At 47.4% G+C, this 25,640-nt stretch overlaps 1 protein-coding gene across 1 annotated transcript in view; it reads left to right on the top strand.

The window, feature by feature from the left end:
- The first annotated feature begins 18,760 nt into the window (after positions 1–18,760).
- The window catches only part of LOC128722247 (basement membrane-specific heparan sulfate proteoglycan core protein), a 90,133-nt gene continuing 83,253 nt past the window's right edge, over positions 18,761–25,640 (top strand). Inside the window, exon 1 of the mRNA XM_053816092.1 lies at positions 18,761–18,896. Coding sequence (XP_053672067.1) covers positions 18,771–18,896 — 126 coding nt within the window. The 5' untranslated portion in view covers positions 18,761–18,770. The remainder of the gene's footprint in view (positions 18,897–25,640) is intronic.

The raw sequence follows: 25,640 nt of genomic DNA, 5'->3' as shown, positions 1-25,640 counted from the left end.
CATTAAGCTGGCTCCTGTGTGTCCTGCGATCAAAGTCACTTCCACCCGAAAGGCTCTTGGGTTCGAGGGCAGTACGCAAACTAACTCAAATTAGATCATTTGCGTATGGGCGGCTTTTTAGGGACGTGACAAACAACGACAAAACCGGAAGGCCGGAAGTCGAACGTGTCTGGGCGGAAAATTTTGCCCCCTCACCCACATGCTCTCGGGCGGTCACGGTTGCCAAGGGCACTTTTCACAGTGGCCTGTGGTTCGGTTCGATTATTTTGGTTGGCCGTCGTTCCCCGGGGGATTGTGTAACTAAACCGTGGAGGTCGAGCATGTGAACTTGCACCACAAATGGCAAATGGCCACACTCCGGGAGCGGAAGGTACGAACTGATCGAGACATAAAGTTGAACGTTTGCCAAATCGTTTTTCGGCCGTTTTTCCTCGCGTTTGCGGATGCTGCCAATGTCAGCAGCCCTGTTCGAGTACGGCCGGCCTGGAATGGACTCTTGTCGAGGAGAAAAACTCCACCAATTTAGCAGCAGCTTTCTTCTGGGGCTTGTAACACAAACCGGAAGTTCACTTCCGTCGGAGTACCAGCACTTCATTAGGAACGTGTACATGTGTTTGAAGCATTGATAATGCGAAAAATAATCACTCGAAAAATTCCATTTCCAGTTCCACCGTGTTCGCGGGGGTGTGTGCTTTGAAGTTCCCATCGATTGCATTGTTTGCAACCTCTTTCGTCCGCGTGATGCAGTGCCACGAGACTTTGCTTGGGACATCAAATAAAGGCGGATTTTTTTAAACCCCTATAAGCACACAACCCTCGCGGTTCGTATGGCGCATAACTTCAGCAAGAGTTTAGCTCCTGCGAATGTCACGATCCGTCGCACCCATGTTGCACCAAGATGGTTGAGTTCAACTTTGTTCCGTCGCGTGCTGTGAAGGATTGCTTAGCTCTCAAGCTATTGGGTCTTTAATCCTCGTCCTAGTGCGGTTCTTGAGAAAATCACCACCATTCACCACACAACCAATATGTCTCGATGAACTGACAAACTCGTTCATTGAATCCCTACTGAGATCGAGTAATTGGAAACAAAGTGTTATAAGTGATTTTGTTTTCTCCGCGTTAATGTCTGGTATTAAATTAGTTTGCTTGGGTTTCTTTTTCATGCATCACACCCACACCACATCCAGTTGTTTATGAGCAATGGCTTTTATGTGTAACTTTAATATCTGCTTAAATTCGCTATCAAACAACCTCAACTGTGGCTGTTTTCTGACGAAAGGTTATTTGGCCCTTTTGAGCGCTACCTTACGGGTGTTTGGTTTCAGCTGATAGAAATAGATCTAAAATAATTGATTTGTCTCGCTTGTTTGGCTTGGGATAGCAACGTCAGCGCTCGCGAATGTTTCGTCGCTCCGACAGCTCGATTCAGCATCCGTGGAACTAAAAACCTAAAGCTTCTAGAGCAGCTTATTTCTCGCTCACACCGGTTGCGATCGGTTGACGTACGGGTTACACGGATCAGGAAGGAAAAACAACCGCTGTTTGGTTCGCGGAAAGCACGCACTTATCGTACCATCGCGCGCGCTAGCAAACTTCTCGATTTTTCGCGGGTGAGCTCGAAAAAAAAGATGAAAAGAATCGCCTCGCAAAACGAATCGTAATCGTTTAATCAAAAACAAAGCTTAGCTTGAACAAAAAAAGGTGCAACATTTATTGGGAAACAAGGGTGGAAGGAAACCTGGTGCGGTGGTACGTTTTTGGGGTAAACAAGCGCCTATTTTGGAATGGGACGGATGCTGTGCAGGACTTGCGCAGGATCGATGGTATGATAAGAAAGCAGGTCAGCAGGGCAATGAACAGAATGGGCAGGTTCAGGCTTCTTGTTGACCAAATTTCCCAGCCACCGGTGTTGCGATAATTGCTACCTAGTAATTTCGAAAAACGTCTTAAGGACTTTACACACAAGTGAGAAAAAAATATTAGCTATTTAAAAAAAACCCGCTTAAAGATGCACCCGCTGTACATCCGGCAAGCAAGCAAGTTGCCTGAAGGTGCCGGCGGTCAGTGTGATCCCACAAAGATGCTCGGATTTTTTTGTCTGACTGTACAAAGGCCCGATTTCCACCAGCTTCCGGTGGGCACGTGGCACCCGTTACCGATCCGAACCGTGGGTGCTCATCTCAAACAGGCACAGACACACACACATTGCGGTCGAATTACTCGCGACAAAAGAGTAATCCTAAACGCTTTCGGCACCGGACCCAGCCCCAAAAACACACAATGCGCGGGCTGAGCGTGAAACCGAAGCCGATCGCGGTTTCGATAAATGTGCAACACGCGGCTCGCATGGTAAATGCAATGCTGTCAGGCTGGCCCGCTGCGGGTTACTTAATGTAACGCACGCCACACGAAACCGGTTGCGGTCGACGGTGCATGTGGCCCTGGTGTACCGTACTCGGCTTGAAACTGGACCCGCGCCCGTTGGCCTAAGGTCGAAGCTGCATCGTCTTCCGGTTCGGTTGAGCTTCTTCCACACGAGAACAGCACCCACCTTGGGCGGGAGATAAACCGCAGGCATTCATTATGCAATCACAACAATCACCCACGGCCCACCTGTCTCACTCGATGTCACCGCTGGAAGGCTGGTCGCCAGGCAGGCGACATTGTTTGCGACGATTTGGCGTACGGACCGTACCGGAGACCGGAAACTTACTGCGTGTTTGAGGCGTCTGCGATTGCAGAGGTTTCGGTTCCACCGGAAGTGGTTGCTTAGCCTTTAGCTCCACATATGCTGCAAAGTTTCACCTTTGCGGCTCTGGTTTTCAGTTTGTGCACGGTTTCGATTGCTTCACTCACGCACTTCCACAAGCAACCGGAAGGGGATGCTCCCGAACGAGCACCAGGTTCGTCCTTTGCCACGCGGTTTTGCGCGCGTACACTTTTCACAAGGACGCGCTCGGTAAACCCCCACCAACCGGCACACGAGTAATTTAATGGAAACAAAAAAAAACCCGTTCCGCGAGATCGAAACGGAAAGCGCACGTTTTTCCGGGAGTTCACAGGACGGACGTGGTGGACACGGTCACCACGCGGATGACAATCCACTAAGCGACCGGCGGATGGTTGCAGAATCCCTAACCCCGAGGGTGAGCACAAAACACACCCGGGACCCGTCGATGTGGACGATGTTCGCGCTCCGAGCGCCGGTTGCAGATTGACGATGGAAAATTGCCCTTTTAGGTCGAGCCTGCTCTAACTCGAACGCGACGCGACGCGCCGTGACGAGTTCGTCCTCCAGCGAAGTGGTTCGGGTCTCGGCTTCGGGATCGGATTCCACCGAACACCCTGAGTTGGGTGGGGGTGGCTCGCATTCGGCCCTTCGGATTTTCCACCCCACAAGGGCGCGGAAGACGGATTGGACAGGGGGTTTGTTGTTATAGTATTTTCCCTTCCTACTGCCACCCACTGGCTATAGGAGGGAGGGGAGGGGGGGGGGGGTCAGGGAAAAACCCACGAGCCCATTTTCGTCCGACGCCACAGGTTGGCTTTCGGAAGGGTGGTTTGATGGGAAAAGTTGACGATTGTTTTGTACCGACGAGTTCGTCCATCCTGGAGGCCGGATAGTTGCGTGTCTCGCCGAACAAAACCGAGCCTTTGTGGGTGGGGTCTTTTTCTTCTTCTTCTTTTCTCTCTCTCCTTTTCATCGCGTTTTTTCGCCAACCACCCCCCCCCCCCCCGCACCCCACCAACGCCCTCGTGGAAAGGGTTCGATCGGGCTCGGCTCAGCTGGTTTGAATTCGCGCCAGCACGTGTTGCATTTGTTCGCCAGCGTTCGGGTAGAAAAAAGTTTCGCGGCTCTCGGCTGGGAGTGGAAACTTGAGATGGTAAAATCTTACCCACGGAAACTTTACACCCAAAAATGAATCAAGCAAAAACACCCAAAAACAGAAAGAAAAGGTACCCTTTGCGAGAGAAAACGGTCAGGTTATTGGGTGCTTTTTTTTGTTGCTTGTTTTAAACGCTGCTGAAAGCGGGAAATATCGTAACCGTCGGAACCAATCGGTGGGCGAATGTTGTCACCCACTCCGCGTGAGGAGGTGGGTTTTTTTTCTTTGCTTTTACTTTACTTTTACATCTGCCCGGTCTCCATTTCGGCAGCTGTTGTCGTCGACCAGGGACATAACGTTAATTAGCATAAACACGTCCGTGCTTTGCCTACTTCCAGGCGCTTTTGCATTCGTCTGCTGTTGTTCGCGGTCTTGCTGTTAAGCAACAGCAAAAAAGCGGGCCAAGTAAACGGGGTGGCAATGATTTTCCCGCGCACACCACGCGTGTAGTCAATCCTTGGAGTGTGCTCGCTGGATTCGCTTGGGGCTGTCAAATTCTGTGCCGCAGGTTCACCGCAGAACCGTGCGGTTTCACCGATTGATGGGATGGGAAGCTGTGCAAACAAACATATCAGCGGATTTCCAACGCAAAGCAGGCAAGTTTCCACCTAGACAGCCGTAGACACGCGCTTCGGTGGCCAAAGAAAGTCCCTTCAAAGTTTGTGGCGATGCTCTTGGTGCTGGGAGTTCGCATTTCACTACTTGAAGGGTTTGGGGCGTTGAGTGAACTGTGAACAGTGGAGCATTTCCCACCGGCAGCCCGAGTTTGTGGCGTTTTTCCCCAACCCCACCAGGTGGGAATTGGATTATGGAAACGCAAACGCACCTCGCGCACGTGGATGGGGCAAAATTTTAAGCTTGTGCAATAAATTCTACCGCTAAATCGTGCCGTGTAAGCGAAGGCATGCGGCAATTTAATTTCGATCACCACGACCGTACCCACCTGGAATGTGAGATGAGTCGGAAATCGTAATGAAATCATTCCGTTTGCTGTGCCGAATTTAATCTACGCTGCAGTCTGCGGGGCGTGCATTAGCGTGAGCTGGCGCAGGACTCAGCCGAGATGAAAGAGGTTCGCATGGTTTTCCACCATTCGTTGTGATGTTGAATGGGGGTTTGGGTGTTCCGCGATTTCCGCAAGCGAAATATATGGGGCCGATTCTCGAAAGCCACCCGGAGTGGGCCATTTATTTCGCTCGTTCGCTCGGAAAAGTGTGCACGCTAATAAACTGGGCGTAAAGTTACCTGAGCGCAGCCGATCGTATTTAATTATTGCTCGCACAAAATGCGAACCGACTGCTCGCTGGTCGTCGCCATAATGGCTGCCCGGCATAATAAGCTGCGGCATTATCCACTCGAGTAGGAGGCTACCATGAGGCACGTTTGTTTTTGAAAGTTTTTTCCGAGAGCCGAGAGCTCACTTTTGCGCTTTGATGGGATTCTTCGAAGCTCGGTTAACCGGTTAAACGGTGGCTGGGGAGGTGAGTTTTCTGCTTTCCCAACATATCGCAATTACGCGCTACTGATCTGCTGAAGCTCAAAACCCTATTTTGCTGTAATTTGTAGTCATTATGGCAGCGGGAAAGAAGAGAAAGAAAAGAAAGGATAAATAAAACGCACAACCACAAAAGGATCGTCTTTTGGGGAAACTTTTCCCATTGAACCCTTCGCTAATGCAATTTAATCGGGCGAATTAGACGATCTCCGATCCGCTCCCGGCAGCGCTGCGTTAGCGAAATACATTTCGGGGGCAGCATCGGTGTGCTCCGGTGGCGTTTGCCCTCGTAGCTGCGTAGGAAATCTTTCAAAGGTTGCGAGAAAAAGTGGGTTAAAGACGGAGCAGTACGCGAATGGCGTACTACTATCTGCATCGTTGGAACCCGGGCGCGCTCGAGTTCGGTGGAGCCATCTCCTAATCCCCTTCGTTTCGGAAATATAATCAGGCTGGATTGTGATTGATGGGAGAAAAAAAAATCGCCCTTTCAGAACGAATCCCGCGCGTCCTTGGGAGTAAAGTCTGAGTAATTGACCGTGCATGGTCGTGGGGTATTTTGATTTCTTTCCTTTACTTTTCACTCCCCGAATCCACGCGTAATCCAGCGAACGAAACGAATGTCGGATGGCTGGCGAAACGAGCTACATTCAAGCTGGCATGTGTGCTGTGACATGCATGCCTGCGAAATATCAACCAACCCGATGCGATACCGTTCAATTAAAAAGGCATCAAATTTACATGAAGCTGTGCGTGTTGCCTACAACCAGGCGTATTCGGTGAGCCCGACCGACCAATTCCAACGATTACGCTTACCGGCGGGAAGAATGGCTCGATGGCTTAGCTGTTTTATCTGGAATGGGTGCTAATGATCGGTCGCAACGCCACCCTGTAACAGGTTAACAGTTCAAGATTAATGAGGGTCGTAAAAAGCGGTACCTTTGTTAACGGCGGCGCTCGAGCGTGGAAAGCCGCAGGCGATGGAGGCGCCCAGTTCCTCACGACGTCTCCGGTTCGAGAGCGATTCCGGGGAAAAATGGCGAAACCGGACCGAACAATGCTTCTTCCCCCGACCCGAGATGATGATAGTCTTGTCGAAGAATGGCCGGATTACGTAACAAGCAGCCCGGGCAGCCCTTCCTTATTCACGCCCTTGAACGTGTTCAGCTGGGCTCGAATTTGGTGCGTCCACAAAATTGCTACCGACTCGCACAGCAAGCGAGCAATCGACGCGTGAAGACAACCACAGCTGCGGGGATCCCCATTGAGAGGATTTCCCAACATCCTAACCGAAGGAAAGCTCCACTTTTGCACGAGCACTGGCCGCTAGTCGGGTCGCTCGTCACTCGGACAAGGAGGAGATTGTTCGGTGCCCAAGGAGCAGATCGCGACCGGCACCATCATTACGAGGTGATGTCCCTTGACCGGCCATTCGCGCGAGGTGCTACATAATTGAAGCTGCTGCTGGAGCGTTACGGTGTCTTTCCAGCATTTCCAAGCAGCGCACTGTCAACGGAACCCCGATTAGACTCACCCTGCCGTGGCCACCGCACGCTGGCACGTTCGATGGCGTTACGAGGACGCAAACGTCCACAAACGTTACGAAACAGTTCCGCCTCCCAACCCAAGGATGGCTCTAAAACCACGGAGCTTCCTGTTTCGATCGCATCGTGGGCTGCGATTCGGCTTGATTATGACATGTACACTTGAACAGTTGTGCCATTTGCATTCATCCACCGACTACAATGGCCCTCGAAGGTCTGGATCCCTTTCTTCGAGCATGTTTTTCACTTAATAATCTCCTTTTTATATTTACCGTCCTTTCCGTTCCTACCTCTCCGCCCCTCCTTCGGCAGGAGGGGAGGGTGGGATCCTTGCCATCTCCGCGTGGTGCGGAAAAATCTCTCTCTCGCGCGCGCGCATTCTATCTCTCCTGCTTGCGCTGTACGGCCTGCGGGCAGCGCGCGAAACCGGGCTTTCCTTTTCGCGTGTCCTTCGCACCAGCTGGAACGGGATCCATCAGGGGGGCGGTTTCCTTTTCAGGATCTGTAACATTATAATGCGCACTGCTCTGTCACTCGTGGGTGGATTCGACCACCCGCGGGGCCGTCGGAAATGTGGCCACAGAAACGGCCCCTTACAGCAGGCCAGGAAGGCCAGCAGAAATAAAAGAAGAGAGGAAAAAGCCACCCGAATGGAGTCGTGGTGGTGGGACTGTAGCCAGAGCCCTCCCTGTCCCACTCCACCCCCCGGGACCCATCCCCTACACATTGCGCTATTGCGTGTTTGAAGTGATTCTTGAACTGACCTTTCCGCCCGGACACACGGACTGGAAAACTGGCCCAACGGTGGTGAGGGGTGGAAAATCTTTTGGCTTTCAACAATGACGGTCCGGACTGCTGCTAACGCGTCGGAATGCGTGGAACCGTGGCGCCGTATATTGGAAAAGTTTCTTCACCATTCGTCAATGGCGGGAACACCGACGGGGGTGCGAGTACGCATGCATTGCACCTTGCCTACAACGACGGCTCGTTTGAGGCTCGTTATCCACCCCGGTGCCAGGTGATTCGAGCTCGCCCTTAATGGAGGTCGAAGGCGCACAGCGAGCACAGAGGATCTTGGATCGACTGCGAGGAAGGTTGCGGATATTTTAGTGAATTTGAGCTTCGTTTCACTGACGCGATAATTGCAGGCACCGAGACGCAGCCACCGAGAATGGACTCCACGACGCACCGGAACACGGGCAAATAATGTGCCGCCAGGATGGGCTGGGGACCTCTATAAAAGGGGCCGCTATAAAAGAGCACGGAAGCTTGAAATAGCCCGATGGAATCGAGGGGAGCGAAAAAAAGAATGCGGCGAATTTGCTCATGGAATTTTCACATCCTCTCGAGCCTAAGCCGTGCCGGGAGTGTGTGAGGCCATTTTCGGGGGGGAGGGACACACTGGCGCAACGGGCGACACGCGCGGCCAACAGAATGGGATCGTTCATCAATTATTAAAATCAATTTGATATAAGGCACATAATGACTACGCTTTTACTACGTTTCGCTATTACGGTGCAGTGTGGTTGGTTTTCTTTTGGCGGGCGCTTTTTGGCGGGAGGTTAGTTTCAACCGTGAACAATAAGATTTCGCTACCATGGTCCGGGTCGGGGTTGCGGTTGACGGAGTGAGCGAGATCCAGGTCGCCTTTTTCGCGTGCTTTTGGTGCTCGGAAAAAATGCCCGGCAACGGGTTTGTGACTTTGCTTGCGGTGGCGATAGTTCTCGTCCTCGGGTTCCTGCGGGATGGAAAGCCTGGATGGTTGGTTGCAGCGGCATTTCAATTATGTGACCTCCGTGGTGGGATAATTGAACATGAACCGTGGCGGGTGAACGGGCGCGTTCTAGGAGAAAATCGATTCCCGCACGGTTGATTAGCTGTGTGGCGCGTTCAACGGTCTAACGGTCGCGAATGGTTGTTCGAGGAAAAATCTTTTCACGATTCGCTTAAAGCTGCCGAATGGGTGCGAGAAAGCGATTGCGTCCTATTAGGCAGTCAACTTCTTTTTTTACTATTTTACCGTTCGGAGAAAGTTTTTCCTTTTTTTTTTTGCTTTTCCGTTACACCATTACGTGGAGCATGAAGTTTTCAGCAACGTCATTCGCACCATCAATAAGTAATGAGCAGGGGTGAGGTTTATGACCGGGGATCGTGGGACAGGCACTAAGATATGTTCAGTTGCTTCAAAAGCCCGCTTTTCCGGTCGGCCAGCAATTTTCGGACACCGGGCCTGGAATTCGGACACCTTCAATTGACGACCTTCTCATTTATTATGCCTTTTTTTGGGACCTTATCGAGCGAACAGCCATGGATCTTGTTGTGGGATGCTGCGGGTAATTTGAGAGATTAAGCAAATTTGTTTCAAGAATGTGTGTGTTTTTTTTTTCTTCACTGCAGTTTCTTTCCCACCTTACGGGAAGGTGAATCGATAAAATGATTATCAACACACAGCAGCTTAAAGGTATGCTTTTATTTACTACGCTTGAAACCGGGCGTACATTCAAGAGCATCAATACTTAATCGATGTATATAAACTCTCTTTCTCTACCTTTTCGGAGTTTGGAAGGCATTTTTTATTAAAATTATGAACTATTTGTCAGCAAAAATTTTGCAAGTTGTTACATGCACAGTTTTTGTACAGAGCTATGAAAAGCGCTTGTGCGTTGTTAATGAATGTAAGCATACTGTTTTTGGGGAATAATAAAAGTTGTTTTACTGTTTTAAAAATACGTGTTGTCAAATGAAACTAAATTACAGCTTACAAATAACGAAAAGTGACAAACAATTTCCTCTACTAAATGCCACCAAGTTATTCCGCCAAAAACGCGCTTAATTGTACAAATAAAGCAGTACACGCGCTGAGTTAATTTTGTTGACACCTTCACCGTAACGGACGTAATTCAGAAAGTATCGCTAAGGGGGATGGGTGTGATATAACAAATTGCCTATTAGCGTAAACTATCTCGTTTCCCAAATGAGCGTCACCCTTTGATGAGCGAAATCATGCACAATCCGTACCGTAGGTGTCTCTAATGAATGCGAGCACATCGAAACCGCCCTGACGTGGATGGGAATGCGTCAGGAATGGGAACGTATTTCGTTTCGTGAATTATTTCCGGTTAAATTATTTGCCATTTACCACCAGTGGCTGGGGAAACATACGGCAAAACGAACATTCGGCAACAAGCTCACCGGATTGGCGTAACGATGATAACCTTTTCCAGTTAAAAACGGCATGCATAAACGGATCCTAATGACTTGCAGCCAACGGTGACGGGGATGCGAGTTTATCAGCGCCAGTTTCGGGCAGAGCTGATGGGAGGCGTTAGTTTAGCTCGGCGCGAAACTTACACCAGTAACTTTTTCGCTTACCTCAAGCAACCGACGGTGAGAGAGAGAGAGGGAGAGAGAAAGTGAGACCCCGGAGTTGTGTGGATTCCGATTCCGGTCGAGTTTTCCGAGAGATCTCGACACCCTCGGGTGGTTTTTCCGAGGGCAACACGTGAGCAAGCGATATATGTCTGTTGAAACAGTGCGGGACTAATTCCCAAACCACCCGTCCAGCCAGCCACCCACGCCGGTGGTTTCGTAATCAGCGTAATTTGAAAGTGCCCCCAAGCGTGTCTAGTGCAATAATTAACATTTTTGCACATGATCGACCCCAGCGCGACATGTGGCCATTCGTCAGTTGCAGAATCAAGCCAAAACCTTGACCATCGTGCCCTTACGAAAAACCTGACGACAACGAGGCTGAAGAGAAGGTCGATCGACACATGGCCTCAGCAAGCTGTCAGTCGCTGCTGTAATAAGCATCGCTAACGAAACGCCCAGTAGCGCCTGTCCAGGCCACGGACACTAAAGCTATTTTCTGGAAAGCCATCCCGTGCCATGCGCCTCATCGAAAGCTTGTGGGGTTAACGGTCTAATAGACGTGTACAAGCTGTATCGGCACGCGTCGGTGTACTGGCGGTCTGTTGCTGACAAGCCAGGAATTGTTTTATGGTCATCTAGCTTGCCATTACAGCCGGAATGGGCTAAACGAGCGAATGCGCGCCCCGGCTCTCTGCACCATTGGCACCGCAATTTGGTTTATTTTCCCGGAGTTCGTTTTTTTTTCTCTCCTCCCATTGGGTTTCAGTTATACAGGCATCGTGGGTCGGAGAGTGGCATTACAGCAAAATAAAGCGACGCCACGGGTGGTGGAATGGTTTATCGGGCTGAAAACAAAAAAGGATGTACTAACGGCGAGAGGAAAACAAAACTAACATCAACTTTCTGCCACAATTTTGGCTTTTTTTTTGGCAGCTGTCAATGCGCGATCGGTACGGCGAATGGTGATTTGGTTTTTTTCGCATTTAGGCGACTCATTTACGGAGGTGTGTGATTGATTTGTGGATTCGAAGCGACTCCCGTTGCTTTGTGAAAATTGCTCAGGCATATTACGTTGGTTAAGCGTTGCTATCCAGCCTATCAATAACATGTAATAGCTAGTTCCACTATTTAAAAAATAGATGAAAAACCAAACAAAAAACTTGAAACACAGAACCAAATTTTTCAGTAGCAGGGCTGGTGGTTTGAAATTCGACAGATAATTGCTCAAAATTAACCTAACATCTAATGGAGTATTAGAAAGTGTTTGATCTTAGTTTGATTGATTTGTAATTTACGTAAAAGCTAATATAAAGGTAAAGTAATAATTGACGTTTTTTGCTAAGCCAAAATGGAAGAAGCCGGAAATGGTTGGCGGGAAATATAAAACATCCGTTTGAATTACAAACATCTGCCATCTTTTCTGCAACGAATATTAAAATCCTAGCATTTCTTTATTAAAGTAGCGCCAAGTAGTTCATTCCACCGGTGCCATATGCCATTATTATTTATACATTACTAAAAGTACTTCAAACAAGAAAGATATTGAAGGAATGACCATGAGACAATTAATTATAAATATTGCAGGTTTCTCAACACCCGCAATATCAGAAAATGAATTTGTATAACCTTTAAATTGTGCGATTTAATTGCTAAACAGTGCCTTAAAACAAGAGCCGTGTGCTTGTAAAGCTTTGTCAGCTGCTTGAAGTATGGAACGAACTCAGAAGTTGCACATTACGCAATATGCCAGAGTACTGCCAATCAGTGTTGCAGTTGTGCAGATTCTTGCATTTCCGAAGTACAACTATAAGTATGAAACGCTCATACTTGCTCCAAAACGTATAATTTCGCATTAGGTAACCTTCGGATGCATTGCAAGCGTTTCGAGCGGTTAACAAACACATCGTTCCAAGAAATACATCAAAGTGCAAGAATCCGAATACGCAGCTACCCATCAGGTGTTATAATTTCCGTGTGTGCAGAAATGTGTTTAAATGACATATTATTTTGTTATAAACAATGTTAGCTAAATATACACCCTCAAAATGATGCGTCATTTCCTCTACATCTCCTTTAAGTAACTCAAATAATCGATCTCCGTCACGACAAGCAGCATCACTTAAACGCCGAGAGGCACTTTTGTATTGACAATTAAAAAAAATCTGATCAGTTCTGGCAAAGTGCGGCTAAACTTGGAACCCCGCCGGCCCTAGGTGAAATGTGAGTCGGCTAGACGTGTAACGGTGTTCCAGCATTTCCCACTGTCAGTTTCCGGGCTGGGCGGTTCTCGCTTCTGCGGGGAAACCTGAACGGAAGCGATCGTCAACACATTCCACCATCTTCGTATTCGTCAAGTAGTCACGTGTAATGCGTTGAACGAACAACCGTTCAAGAATTTTTTCCCAAACTTCCGCCCCGGCTCGCACCGTGTCACGTGCCGAACTTTCCACCGGCACTTCTCTGTGTCCCTTTTTTTCACTTCTTCGTCGTCCTCTCATTTTCCCAGGTTGCTCCCATCGCAAACGTGAGGGCTTCCGGTTCAGGAACCATTCCACGAACCGTGTCCCACAATCCAGCCCGTGCTGTGCAGAATCCTCCGCCGGAACGTGGCTGGATCGAAATTAGGAAGCGGACGCGTCGCGGAGCAGAATTGGCCCAAGGTGACCAGATACTCACGCGAGCCACGGGCGTAATGTTCCATTGAAAATGTACCGTTCGGTTCGGTGCCAGTTTGCACTCTCGTGTTCCGTTTCGGGGTGTGCGATGTTTTTCCTCAGACAATGGAGGCTTTGCAGGGATTCCTTCGGTGTGAGCTTGCGAAGATGTTTGTTGAGGGCTGTACCAGCGCACAGATGAAGCAGCGCAGGTTTTGGAGTGGTTTGAAACAGTTAACCGTTCCGTAGCCAAGGTGAAGAAGAAGAAACAAATCGTCCGTGGAACCTTATTGTCCGTATAAAGGCGGCAGTGGAAAACGCACAATGGAAAAATTTTCAGGAATTCGCACCGAAAAAAAGGACGAGCATGACGTAGGTTTGCTAATGGTGCACGAACCCAAGTAAGTATTGTGCGGCCATGGTGGGAAAAAATTCACTCAACGGCGCGATGGAAATGAAAATTATCCGTTAACTGTGCCCGGCGCAGGCTCTATTGATCAGCTTTTGCTCGCTTTTACGTCTTGCTATATGAGTTTTGTGGGAAGTTGTACAATATGAATGAGCTGTTTATGGATTACGAATGTTTTGAGGAGTTTGTTTTGGAAGCAAAAAATCTTCAATGATCGAGAATATTCTAAAAAAAACTGTCGATTTCATTGAATCAAAAAAAGAAAAAGACTACGTAACATATTCACGAACCATTTCAAACTTTTAGAATATGAATTCCTCTAGAATTGGCCCATCTCTTCTAACGATTTCATATCCTAAAAAAGATATACAACAGGTTTGAAACTAGTGAAAATTCATAATTGAAAATAGAGATAGTTGCATTATAAATTAAAAATGGAAGAAGATCTAACGCATAAATAACCCATCACCGACTACGTATGTATCGCTTTCATTTCTCTTTAACCACATTGCAGTTATTACATTTCAATCAAATTTGTGTAATTTCCGTTGCTTCTCGTTTCGAAGTTGTCAACAATAATGAAACTAGTCCTCTAAATGGATTCCTAGTTCCTTTCATCACTATATTTACATATTACTTCTATTCCATCGTAAGATAACCTTGTAAACCATGAGAGTAAGCAACTGTTTCTGACGGACTTGGTGTGCTATGGGAGACCTGACCTGCTTATACTGAAAGTATGACAATACACTAACCTACAAAGCAAGCGTTTTGTAGAACAACTATTCAAGATTGACAAAAAAATCGTTACTTTCCATATAACCCAAGGATTTTAAGCCGCTTAACATTCGAATTCAGTCTATCGTGTTTCTTTGGAAAATGTACATGAATCTGAGACCCAAAACAATTTTAGAAACAAATTCTTGAAAATGTCCATATCAGTTAGCGAAATATATGTTTTATAAGCCTAAATATGAAACAATTGTAGGTGTAATCATAATAATTAAAAATTCCAACCGCCCTTTTCGTCAAAATGATCTGTCAAATCAAACCAATAGTAAACAAAGACGGCCATATTCGCGGCTTTGACGTTTGTCATTACGCAAGCCTATTAATTTCCGATGATCTAGTGATGCGCAATATACTGTGAAAAATCTAAGTAAAATTTGTATGAATTTAGAAATTTTAGGTGATAACTCGTGATATGCTTAGAATAAAGTTGTTCTAATAAATAACTTAGTGCAGTGGTATTGATTTGAGTGATTTTGTAGAGTGTCCATCGCGTGACCGGCAGGATTTACCGATCACTATACCATGTGACTATCCTCCGGCAGTAGGTAATTGATGATGTTTCTCTTTGGTGGATGCATCGCGATGCTTTTCGTGAAAATAATGTGTTTGGATTACTTTACGTCAATTTTCAGTGCCATGGTGAGGTTTTATTGATTCTTATATCGAATTGTAGTACTAATTACCACATTTTTCTGCACATTGTATGGCTGACAACAGAACCTCAAAGGACATCGTGGTATTATTATGCATTTTTGCTGCAGTTACTCACAATTCGTGATGCTTTTCTTTATAAAATACATGGAACTGAGTGGTGAGTACCTGTTTTTCTGCTATTAATTGTTGTTTATGTTGATAATAATGTCCTTTTTATTGCCCATTTTCTTTAGTTAGTTTTCGAATGTCCAATTATTTTGTGACAATACCGAAGCAAGATGAAACACAATTCGCTACTTCCTGATTAAAAAATATTGCATTTTTCTAGTACATATCGTAGAAGTCTCGTTTGTGGTGTAACGTTTGTATTACTCACCTTAGCTAAATCACTCGAAATTGTTTAGTCGAATTGTCCTAACGACTTCCTTCTACGTGATTATTGATCTGGAGAGCAAACATGTATGTTTTTTAGTATTGCGTTTTCTTGCAACTCTTAAAACTCCATCCTGCATCCTTGTGATTTTATGCGGGCCTAACATTACTGTTTTGTTCTTCTGTATGTTGAAAGAACTCTCTCTCAAATATACCTTCAACTGGTTTCTTGCACTCTTTCCCATATCTTCTATTTTAAATCTGTCTATTTCTTGTCCTTGTCTTGTCCTGATAACAAATTTGCGATACAATTTGGATTCTCTGTCACCTCTTCAATCCCTCTGTCCTGCCCTAAAGGTAAAGGTCGTCCCGCATATCTCGGGATATCTTTTAAATTAAATGTAATTTTGAGGGTTTTTGTCGATATTCTTTGAGGGAAGTTATATGAGTACCGCAATTTAGCGATCACTGGCTGACACTGCTCAACTTGTTGTAAAGATTAAATAGAAGTATGTGTCCCAAGTTTCCAGCAATTCAATCGTCATTTGAAATTTCTGAATTTTTTTTATTCTTAAAAGAAAGTTGCATGAAAATCCTCCTTTACTTTCCACCGTAAGAGCAGACATATCATAATGCAGTAGATTTGCCAAATTTCTACAAAATAGGTAGTTATTCTTATTTTTGATTTCGATTTTCCTATATTCTGGAAGGAAAGTTGTATGAGAGTCTCCGTCATTTTTGTTGTCAGGGATTTCCGTCATTTTTGTTGAATCGCTATAATTTATTTTATTAAACTGGAACGGTGCTGTAGAATGATCGTATATTAGGGGATGAAACTCATCAGCTTCACGAGTTGTTAGATTAAGCCAGTTTACAGAGTGTCTTAGCTCGACAGTATGAACGTTTGTATACAATTCATGCGTCGTATGCTGGTAATGTAGATTACGAACTATTTTAGAATTCCTGTACACAAATACACAAAGTACTCAAATGATGCGCAGTCAAAATCTGCGAATAATGGTAGAATCCTGTGTGATGAAATTGGTCTTCTTCACAAAGCTTTTGTCGTGTGGAGCGAGAGCATTGTTACGGAATGAAAGGAGACCCCAAAATGGGCTCTTGTAGTGCTCTTATTGGGCATTTTAAAAACACATAGGATTGCAAGTATTACATATATTCTCAGTCTGCTACTGAATGTGATCTTCAAAAATATTGATCATGAACTTGCCTGAAGGATAAGTATAAATGTGTCTATGGACTAACTGAAAATCAATCTAATTTTAGGAATTGACTATGATGATGAATTGTCACGAAAAAAGATGTATCCAAAGTCCAGGCTTTCTTGAGCGATGGGAACAAACGGATCTGAGAAATGTCCGCAATTAAACCCTGTTTTTCAAATATCGTACCATAACCGGCCGATGGTTCCACTGTGTCCGGAAGCTTTTGCTTCGCTAGGAAACCAACCAGAATGTTCGAATTTCGGATTCAACACCCAAACGCAGCGTCGCCCTCTGTACGGTGGCGCTGTACCGGAAGCTCTCCAGCAGCTCCAAAGCGAACACACACTGGAGCTTTCGAAAGCCTCCCGCGAATGAACACCACCCGAGCATACGGAGTACCGGCTCGGTGGAATGAACACGCGCCCAGCGCGAATGTCACCGAACGCCGGCCACGTGCAGACTCGCGGCGTTGGACACGAGTCAGCGCATTCGCCGTAGCGCCGGTGCGTTATCACCTGCCGGATCCGGTTCCTCCGCATGTTCGGTTCGGATCCCGGAAACCCCACCTTTTCGCCGGACCGCTGGGCCGACCACGTGCGAACCAATCACCGCCATGGCCCACCGGGATGAACTCGCGCGCGCGTGAACTCATCAGGAGATGAGCCGTGCCGGGATGCGATTTCTCGTCGAGCGGATCCGGATTGCGTTCATCCCCGCTGTGGTTGGGAACCCGTTGACCTTCTCGGCCCCAACCGTGCGGCTCCCCCCTGCCCAAAACAACAGTCCCGATCAACGGCGGGCGTTCATTCGGCGCCCGGAACCGGCCGGCAGCGTGGTACGCAACGGTTTTTCGGTTCGCGCACCCGACCGGTGCGTTCCACGGCTCAGTTCGTGGCCGCGGCTCAGCCAGTGTGGTTCGGTATTTTCGGCAGCGCTTTGCTTTGCCTTTTCCTATCGTGCTCTCTAGTTGCTCGCTCTCGCTCTCTCCCCCGCATCCGTGTGTTTGCGTTGTGCGTTTGGTTGTACGCGCGTCTCGCTCGTCTGGTCCGGTGGCTTTGGCGGGTTTGCCAGCCGACAGAGCGTCTGGCTGCGTGTGTGCGAGTGTTTGTACCTACCACCGGCAACCAACCAACCCCCCCTGCCCGTGGTGTCTGTGCGTGCGCGTGCGAGAGTGTATTTTTATCCCTGCGTGAGGGGAGCGCGATGGGTAGGGATTTGGAAGACGATGGGATTCGGCGCCGTGGCGTCACGCGGCCGGTGCGCGGGTGATAGCGTGGTCTTGTGCGCCGGTGTCCACTTCCCATCGTCTTGCGGGTCCTTCTTCTCCTTCGACCCCCACGAACCAGACACCGGCTGTCGGCAGAATCGCGATCGCGCTATGGACATCTTATGTTGTGAGCAGATGATCACGCTTTCGCGATCGTCCTCGCCTCGTGACACCCATTAGCAACCCCGTGTGTATGTGTGCTGTTGCTAGTCGCTCATCCCGACGCATTGTCTGGGACCGTGAGAATAGTTTTCCGCTGACAACGTGCGATAAAGCAGCATACCAACCCCCTGATCGAACAGACCGGAGAGAAAAAAATCACACACACACATATGCGAGCGCGCGCATCCGTGTACGATAATAGGGGCCCAAAATTAGAAGACAACGGGGAAATTTCGGCTGGGTTTAGTGCGTGTGCGTGCTGGTTGGGCGATGGTCGGGAAATGGATGAAATGGAAAGAGGAATTGCGAGGGAGGAGACTGCTCCCAAAATCTGAGGCCTTCTTGGGTCTTATCGCGTGGATCGAACCGGACTACTCATCTTACCTGGCACGGGAATGCGATAAAAATGATTCGAAGGAGGGCCAAAGCGACCCATCTCGTTCAATCATGGAATAGCTTTTTTTTTGTTGCATAATTGTTTTTGTTGGTTGACAATATTTACCATCGTGGTGTTGATGTATACGCCCCCATTTGCTTGCACCTTCCGGTTCACCATATTTGAGATAATTTGGGTCGGGATGCGATTTGAAATAAGGCCCATCTGAGGATACTCTCCCAGCAGGCTTTGGTATTAGGATGGTTCTTTGCTCGTCTCGACTTGCCGTTTGTAGTCATCGAACATCCTAGAAGGCCTCGGTTCAATTGTTTCTTCCTATTCCCTAGTGACAGTGCCCTGGTGCATGGTGATCGCGATACAAACGTTGCTCGTGTGAGTAGCGCGCTTAACAGGACGGAGTGCTAGTGGTTCTGTCCTTGTGTGTGTGTTTGTGTGTGTCTGTTCGTGTGCCTTTAACGTCGTACCACATCCCGACCAGTTGTTCCAGCCTGTTGTTGCAGCGGGCGACCTGCGCGAAAGCGATCAGTTTGCCGCCGCCTGGCGCAATGGCGGCCAACAGGTCCGGCCAGCGGGTGGTAGTGGCGAAGCTGCTGCTGCTGCTGTTGCTGCCCCTGCTCGTCACACTCGGAACGGATGCAACCCGCCAGCTACCGACCGTTGTGCAGAGCGAGGTAAGTGCCTGGGCGTGTTCGGAAGGAACGCGAATGCGGGAACGCACAGTGCGTGTCGCGACACTCGCGGAAAAGCAAACAGTGCTGCCCAATGTTGACAGAAGTGGGTTGAAGTGGGTCGCGGGAATGGGAGGGACCGCGTGGCCTCGTCGCACTTGCTGGCGAGCTGGTGCTGGATTTGGAGTACTACACGTCCCCGGCCTCACTCGTGCGTTAGAATGAGAATCTTTGTGGAAAAGGCTCGAGAACAAGTGGGAGCGTTAAAAAGCAAGAAAAAAAAGGTTATCAGGGAGGCCATGCCTTCCATCTGCCAGTGGCTCTCCACGGGTCTCGAGAGTGGCTGTACCAGCGCTCCATAAGGGCTTAAGGGCCGATGCAACAATGCACACCGAAGGGTGCCACACAGCGATCGCTTACCGAGGTGATCCAATTTGGTGACCCCATCGCCTGCCCAGGTTGTGTTTCTTCGCGATGTTTGGCCCCAGCACTTCGGCGCTACGATCTTGATTAAAAAATACACTACAGATTGTACCAACTGCCCGCGCTGGTGACGACGAACTTGTTGATAAGCGAAGCCCGCACGCCTTTGGTGCACAATTTTGTGGATGATGTAACTCGTCCAGAAGAGGAAGCGCGTACACACACGCAAACACACACCTGCATGCCTTTCGTATCGCGCGTCTCGGGTCTCGATAAGAGGTCCGTACCGTGGCGAAGATAAAGCATGGCGGGCGTCACTTTAGGCGTTAGGTGCGTTTTTGTTCGGTGCAGCTTAGGCACACTTGTGGGTTTCCTACATTAAGCTAGGCTTACCAGAAAGCTGTGTGCTCGATTGCAATGTGTTGGATTAATACTTCCTCGTTTACAAAATCAAGAATTTGTACAGCGATGCACTGACTGAAATTTGGAGCCCGAAATAATGTCAGTAGCTCTGAAGAAATATTTTGAGGGTTTCTTAAATGTTTTTAACAGATTGCTGCGAGTTACATGCAATCGTTTGCATTGTTTTGTGAATGTCCTACAGGTTCAATAAAAAACCGTCAAATTTGTTATAATTAGCATTTCCTTAGAACCATGCTAGAACCATGTTTTAAACAGCCTGTTCGAAGGCTAATAATACGTTGCCATGAAATTTAAATTGCTACAAGCCATCGGAGGTTATAAACCTTTAAATCATCGTAAAAGATGGTCCCGTCGTTGTAAGGCTCGCAATGCTGGTAACCGCAAAGAGCACAAGTGACTCCACTAAAAACCGTTCACCTTTGGATGCATTTCGCTGCGGATGAGTTTGCGTTTCGCAGCTGGAATGTCTGCAAACCCGCCTTTGTAGTTGGGAAGCAATGTCTGAAGGGCAAGACACACACCCCAAAATACCCATTTTCTTGGCCCAGCGTTTTATTGCCGCATGGCACCGAAACAGCGTCACCCTCGGTGGACTTCTCTCGGGGCGCAGTAGTCCGTTTGATTTTGTTTTGCTAAAAACCCCCCCAACAGTTTCGGAGAGCGCCAGCACAGAACCTGTTTTCAATTAACACTCTCTCCACCCCGGATCTCTTGGACCCGGCCCTACTGACAAAACCCGGACGGATTCTTCCGCCGAGCCGAGCGTTCGCACGAATTCGTCTGCATCTGGCTGTGGTTTTGTGGTGCGACGCCTGGCCGCCAATCCAATCCGGTGAAGCAATGCGAGAGCCAAGGAATTCGAGATGCCTCAAGGATAAGGTTTCTTCGGACCGATCCCCGAGGTCATCGCCGTACCGTAAGGGCCGTGCGGTTGCGAGCGAGCTGATGGTCAAGCGAAAAGGGGTATAAAAGCCCTTCCACGCAGCTTCCTACGTGGAATCGAACTAGTTCAACGCGAGTGTGCTAGCGGTAAGCGATCAGTCGCCAGCGAAAGTAGCGTCAGCGAGATTGAACCAACCGGATCAAAGCGCGTGGTACCAAAGATGCACGATTTAGCATTCAAAACTCGCCCCAATTGACCCCTTCGAGGGATCGCCACGTGGGATGGGGGAACGACACTCTTCACGACACGGGTGCACCCTTATTTGGTGCGTTTCACACCACGAGCACTGGACAAGGGCAGAAAAAAAACCGAGAGCAATCCTCATCGCTTGCGTCGGCGACAGGCGCTCACACAAAATCCAACTGGCCATTTATTCGTGCCTTATTCGGACACTCCGGATAGGTCGCCCAAATGGTGGCCTAAGGCCCCGGTCCGGCCAACTCCAGGCGCGAGCTGCGTTTGGCGCTAGTCGCGTGTGGTGGTTAAGTTTCACTGCTTCAACAGCAGCTGGCCGTGGCCTTTCGGAGTCGCGGTGTCTTTCATTTCATCGCGTAACCGATCGCTTAATTATCATATTATTACCGGCCGTTTTCCCGCCGGTGTCGGCCACGGAAGCGAACCATGCGGTGTGGTCCGTCCAGACAGGGTGCCAATCAATTCGTTCGATTGTGACGCACTCGAGAAGTGACATTTTTTGGCGCCTTTTCGCCAGAAAAGGGCTTAATGGGTGCGTGGTTGATGTGTGTGCGCCCTGTTGCGATGGTGGAGAACGAAGCCGGGCGGGCGAATGATTGAACGTTTTATTACTATCGCTGGTGTTTCCGTAAAACGCTCGAATTGGTTTCGAAAATAAAATTATGTCATACTCTAGTAGCGGAAAGATGACGGAATGTGGTATAGGAAATTCTCAGAAATCTTACACCAGTCACGCTGCTTGTACTCACGATTGTAAGTGCGCGCCATTCGAAACATGATTCAAACAGTTCTCGTTGAATGGTAATCCAAACAACCTAATCATACATGTCTTGCGAACGGCCCTCGGGCAGCACTTGTTCGACTTTAAGAGGGGCTTTACGGTTTCGAGCATCGTTGGAATTGTTTATCATTCGCCGGTGGTGGTACATTGTTGGTGCATTCATGTCGCGTTCCCTTCTAGGCGATTGAGTAATGGAACAGCTGTTTGAGTGGGCTCCGTTGGAATGATTTCCAATACGATTGTGTCTGCAGATTGCTGATCGCTCGAATGAATCAATTGTGCTTTTTTGTAGCTGTAATGGATAACATATTCTGCCGTCTGTTTGCATAGACATGCGACGGAACCATATGGAAATGAAAATGCGTGCCAATCTCGGCGAATGACGGGCTGAGAAAAATTAACATACCTTACCGATTCGGCTTGGGCAAGGGCAGTTTTTGGCATGGGTTTCATAAATAATTTCTTACGTCGACCGGTTCTTTACAAAGAGCAAAATTTAAGGTCGAGGCGATTTTTGTCAACCCTTTGTTGCGTGTGTTTATAATACAAGCATAGCTTGGGACATGAGAATGTTGATAAAAATTTGAGTGTTGACATGTTCTTGAGTTCTTGATTGTATTTCAATTCTATGCTTTTAACAGTTTATCAGTTAAACAACGATACTTGTTAGTTAAGAACGGTAACAATGCGTAACAAATTTTTATTTAAAAAAATCAGTACAATATTTTGACCTTCCTCCTTACATTGTTTATTTCACGTTTCAAAATTCTGACACCATGTTTGAGCTAAGTCATTAGCGCGTGCATAATTTAAGGAAGCGTGTAGCAAAAATCTCCGCTTGCACCGCTGCGATGTTCGTAGTAAACATTTTATCTGTGCTGCAGAGAGTGATGATTAATTTAAACAACCATAAAAACCGGCGAGATAAGTTTTTAATTCCGGCCAGTCGGTGCGGTTGAGCCGGAGAAAAGTCTGTTGCAGATTTAGTTTACATTTCCTCCCCAAAAATAGACCCCACCTGGCCATATGGGAAAGATTAGTAAAATTAGACGAACGCCGCTGAACAATGCCAGCCACTGGTCAGACCAGCCAAAAAGGACCGCCAATAATTAACATCTTTCACACTTTGCTAATTTATGAAACAGCGCTGATCCGCTTAAGGAAGGCTGATGCCGCCACTGTGTGGTTCGTGGTCGTCGTACAATGGCGTAGGACCTGGTGATGGCAGAATGATGCGTTCCGATTCCGATTTGGCGTTCGAGTGGAGAAAAATTATTCAAGTCTGTTGCAGTTAAAATTTAACCTCCAAACTTAAAGGCGTATCCGTTGTATTAAGTGAATATCAAAACGACATAAACATATGTTTCCTGCCTCGTATAATGGAAGAGATCTTTGATTCAATAGATTGCCCGGTTTAATGTCAATGATGATGTCACAGAGCTTAATTTTAGAGAGATATATATAAGCGCTAATGAAATTCCGAGTAATTTATTGAATGAAAACTGAAATCATTTTCACCCACCGCCGCAGCGTTATGTGTCGCGTTCGTGGCTGAGATGCGATCGGATGTAGGAGGATTGGATAGATTTGGCCGCAGTTTGACCATTTGTGTGGAGAGTTTCTTTTTCTTTTTTTGTTTCATCTCCCTACTCTCCTTCGAAGGCTGGATCGCCTTGACCGTAATGGCATCCAGCCCGTTCTTTGGTCGCTTCTCGGAGGGGTTGTTTGGTGGGCGAAAGTGGCCAGCAGCTTCGTTCCTTCTAGTTTCAGGTTGCTTGTTCGAACAAAACGATATAACTCACCCGTGTTTATCGTCGCGTTGAGCAAAGCTTATCTCCCAAAATCGACAGGTGAGATGAAGCAAAATTTAACACGGCTAAGGAAACCTTCGTACAACATCAGCAAGTTGCACCAAATTTTGATGGCTTTCCCTTGTGCCCACTGAAATCCCTGCGAATCCTCTGCATTGTGTGGTTCCCATCTTTTGGCACGCGATGAATTATTCAACAGATAATTAGATTTTTTTCTCTCTCGTTTTATTTCGTGTCTAATTTTTCCTAATTTGCCTTCCTGGGCGGGGTGGTTGCGTCTGGGCGGCTTGTCTTCTCGCGAATTCTTTTCCCCTTTTCCCTTTTTTTTTCTCGCAGCTTAACGAACATTTAAACCCAGCCAGCCGGCAGGACGGCGGATGTGTATTATGATGAATTTTTTTATAATCGCTCCTCCTAAATTACGCCGGCGAGCGCGTAGTACTGGACGGCAGACGAGCCAGTTAGACATTTATGCTTGGGCTGGTTTTATTGGACGTTGCGTCTTATTTGCGGGCCATTTTGACGGATTAGGCCGATTTTTTTGCTGCCGAGCAGGATGATATTTCTCAGTGCCAGTGTTGCGTTGGTTGTTGGGAAGAAATGGTCCGTTTTACGGTTTGTTGGGAAACTTTTTCTTAGTCTGAGTCGGCCTGCTGGTGGATGACTGTTTAATGGTTGTATGTCGGATTTTTGTATGAATCACGCAGAGGAGAGCTCTTGCTGCTTTTACGAGTTTAATTGTTTATTTTGTATGCACATTTCAGGTACAGGGGGGTTGCATTGGTTGTACGCATAAACGTATATTGTTTGCTTCTTGATTTCGGGCTTCTTCATCCCCTTGTCCAATGACTCGCAGCTTCCAACGGTATCCACCTACGCGTGGGCAAGCAGATACGGCTGAGCACGAATAAATGGGGTTGTATTTTTAAAACGATTATATTTCCCATCCCCAGTCGCGGCGGTGCTAGTTCGCTTCCCAAAAAAAAATAACAACTGATGTGACGTCGATTCGGTCGGATCGAAATTGAAAGGCAGCCAAAGTTTATGCACCCATTTCCCAGTCACATCCCGGAGAGCCTCGCTAGCCATCACTCATTCCGGCCGACCGTTTCGATTACGGGGCTCTAACTCGAATTTATTACCACCGTGACAGCCAAGCGCAACCGAAAGGCGACAGTAGAAAGGGGAGGATAGGATGGTGGCAAACAAATGAACGAAAAATCGTGCGCTTCAAAGGGCAGCCTTTTTTAAGTGGCAGGGCCACGTTTGCCGCCCGATCCGGAGGCGTTTGTGCGTGCTGCGTGGTTCTAATTTATGCACAGACTGCCGATAAATTAGGCAACATAATTAGACGCGATTAATTTGAGCCTTTTATGTTGTACCCCTTTTTTCGGGCAGAGGGCGCGTGGTTTCCCCGCAGTTGTCATGTTATTTGTAGGTGTTGTTTGTTGCAGCGACAGCTTGATGCAGTTGCACTTGTTGATCCGTGCTGATGCTGCGGTGATTGAGCTGCTGAGACTCCTTCCTCACGGTGCGATTGCTTAGGGTATGGCAGTTTCGTAAGCATGCTTGATCGTCGAATCCGTTTAATAGAAGGCATTTCGACGGTCTATTTCGCTCGTGATCTCGTCCGGCAATCGGATTGTGGTGGGACATTTGCATTCCGTGATCGAATTTACGAACGGGCGAGCCATCGCAGACCAAACAGACTGGGGAGTTGTTTATTTATCTTTGCGCTGGGGGGACCTTTTAGTTGCTATTTGCCGGCGGACCACACTGCTTGAGGAAATAAGTTTTTTTATGCTGACGTCATGCTTCCTTCTTCGTAGCCTTGTATTATTCTTATCAACACAGGTTCGTCGTTTCGTTGAACACTCTCGCAGGTGTGTAGTGAGCTGGTGGGAGTAGGAATTCTGAGAAATGATAGAAGTATTGAATTGTCATGCACGAAAAAAATATAGTAAAACGATATTTTTATAAGCTCTGATCGAACAGTTTTTATGTAATCATAAGTAAAAGTTTGTTACTATCTAATCCTTGCATAATCCTTGTCTATTCGTAATAAACTATATAAAATCTTATATTTTTTTTATCGATAAGAAATGATTTACCTCAAATAAGTATTTTTTAGTAATTTTTTTACTCGTACTCATTTATATTTTGATATTGAA

Source organism: Anopheles nili, chromosome 2 (genome assembly GCF_943737925.1).
Source record: "Anopheles nili chromosome 2, idAnoNiliSN_F5_01, whole genome shotgun sequence".
In the NCBI taxonomy this organism is placed as follows: domain Eukaryota; kingdom Metazoa; phylum Arthropoda; class Insecta; order Diptera; family Culicidae; genus Anopheles; species Anopheles nili.
The sequence above is the reverse complement of the archived record's forward strand: the minus strand, read 5'-3'. Positions and strand labels throughout refer to the sequence as shown.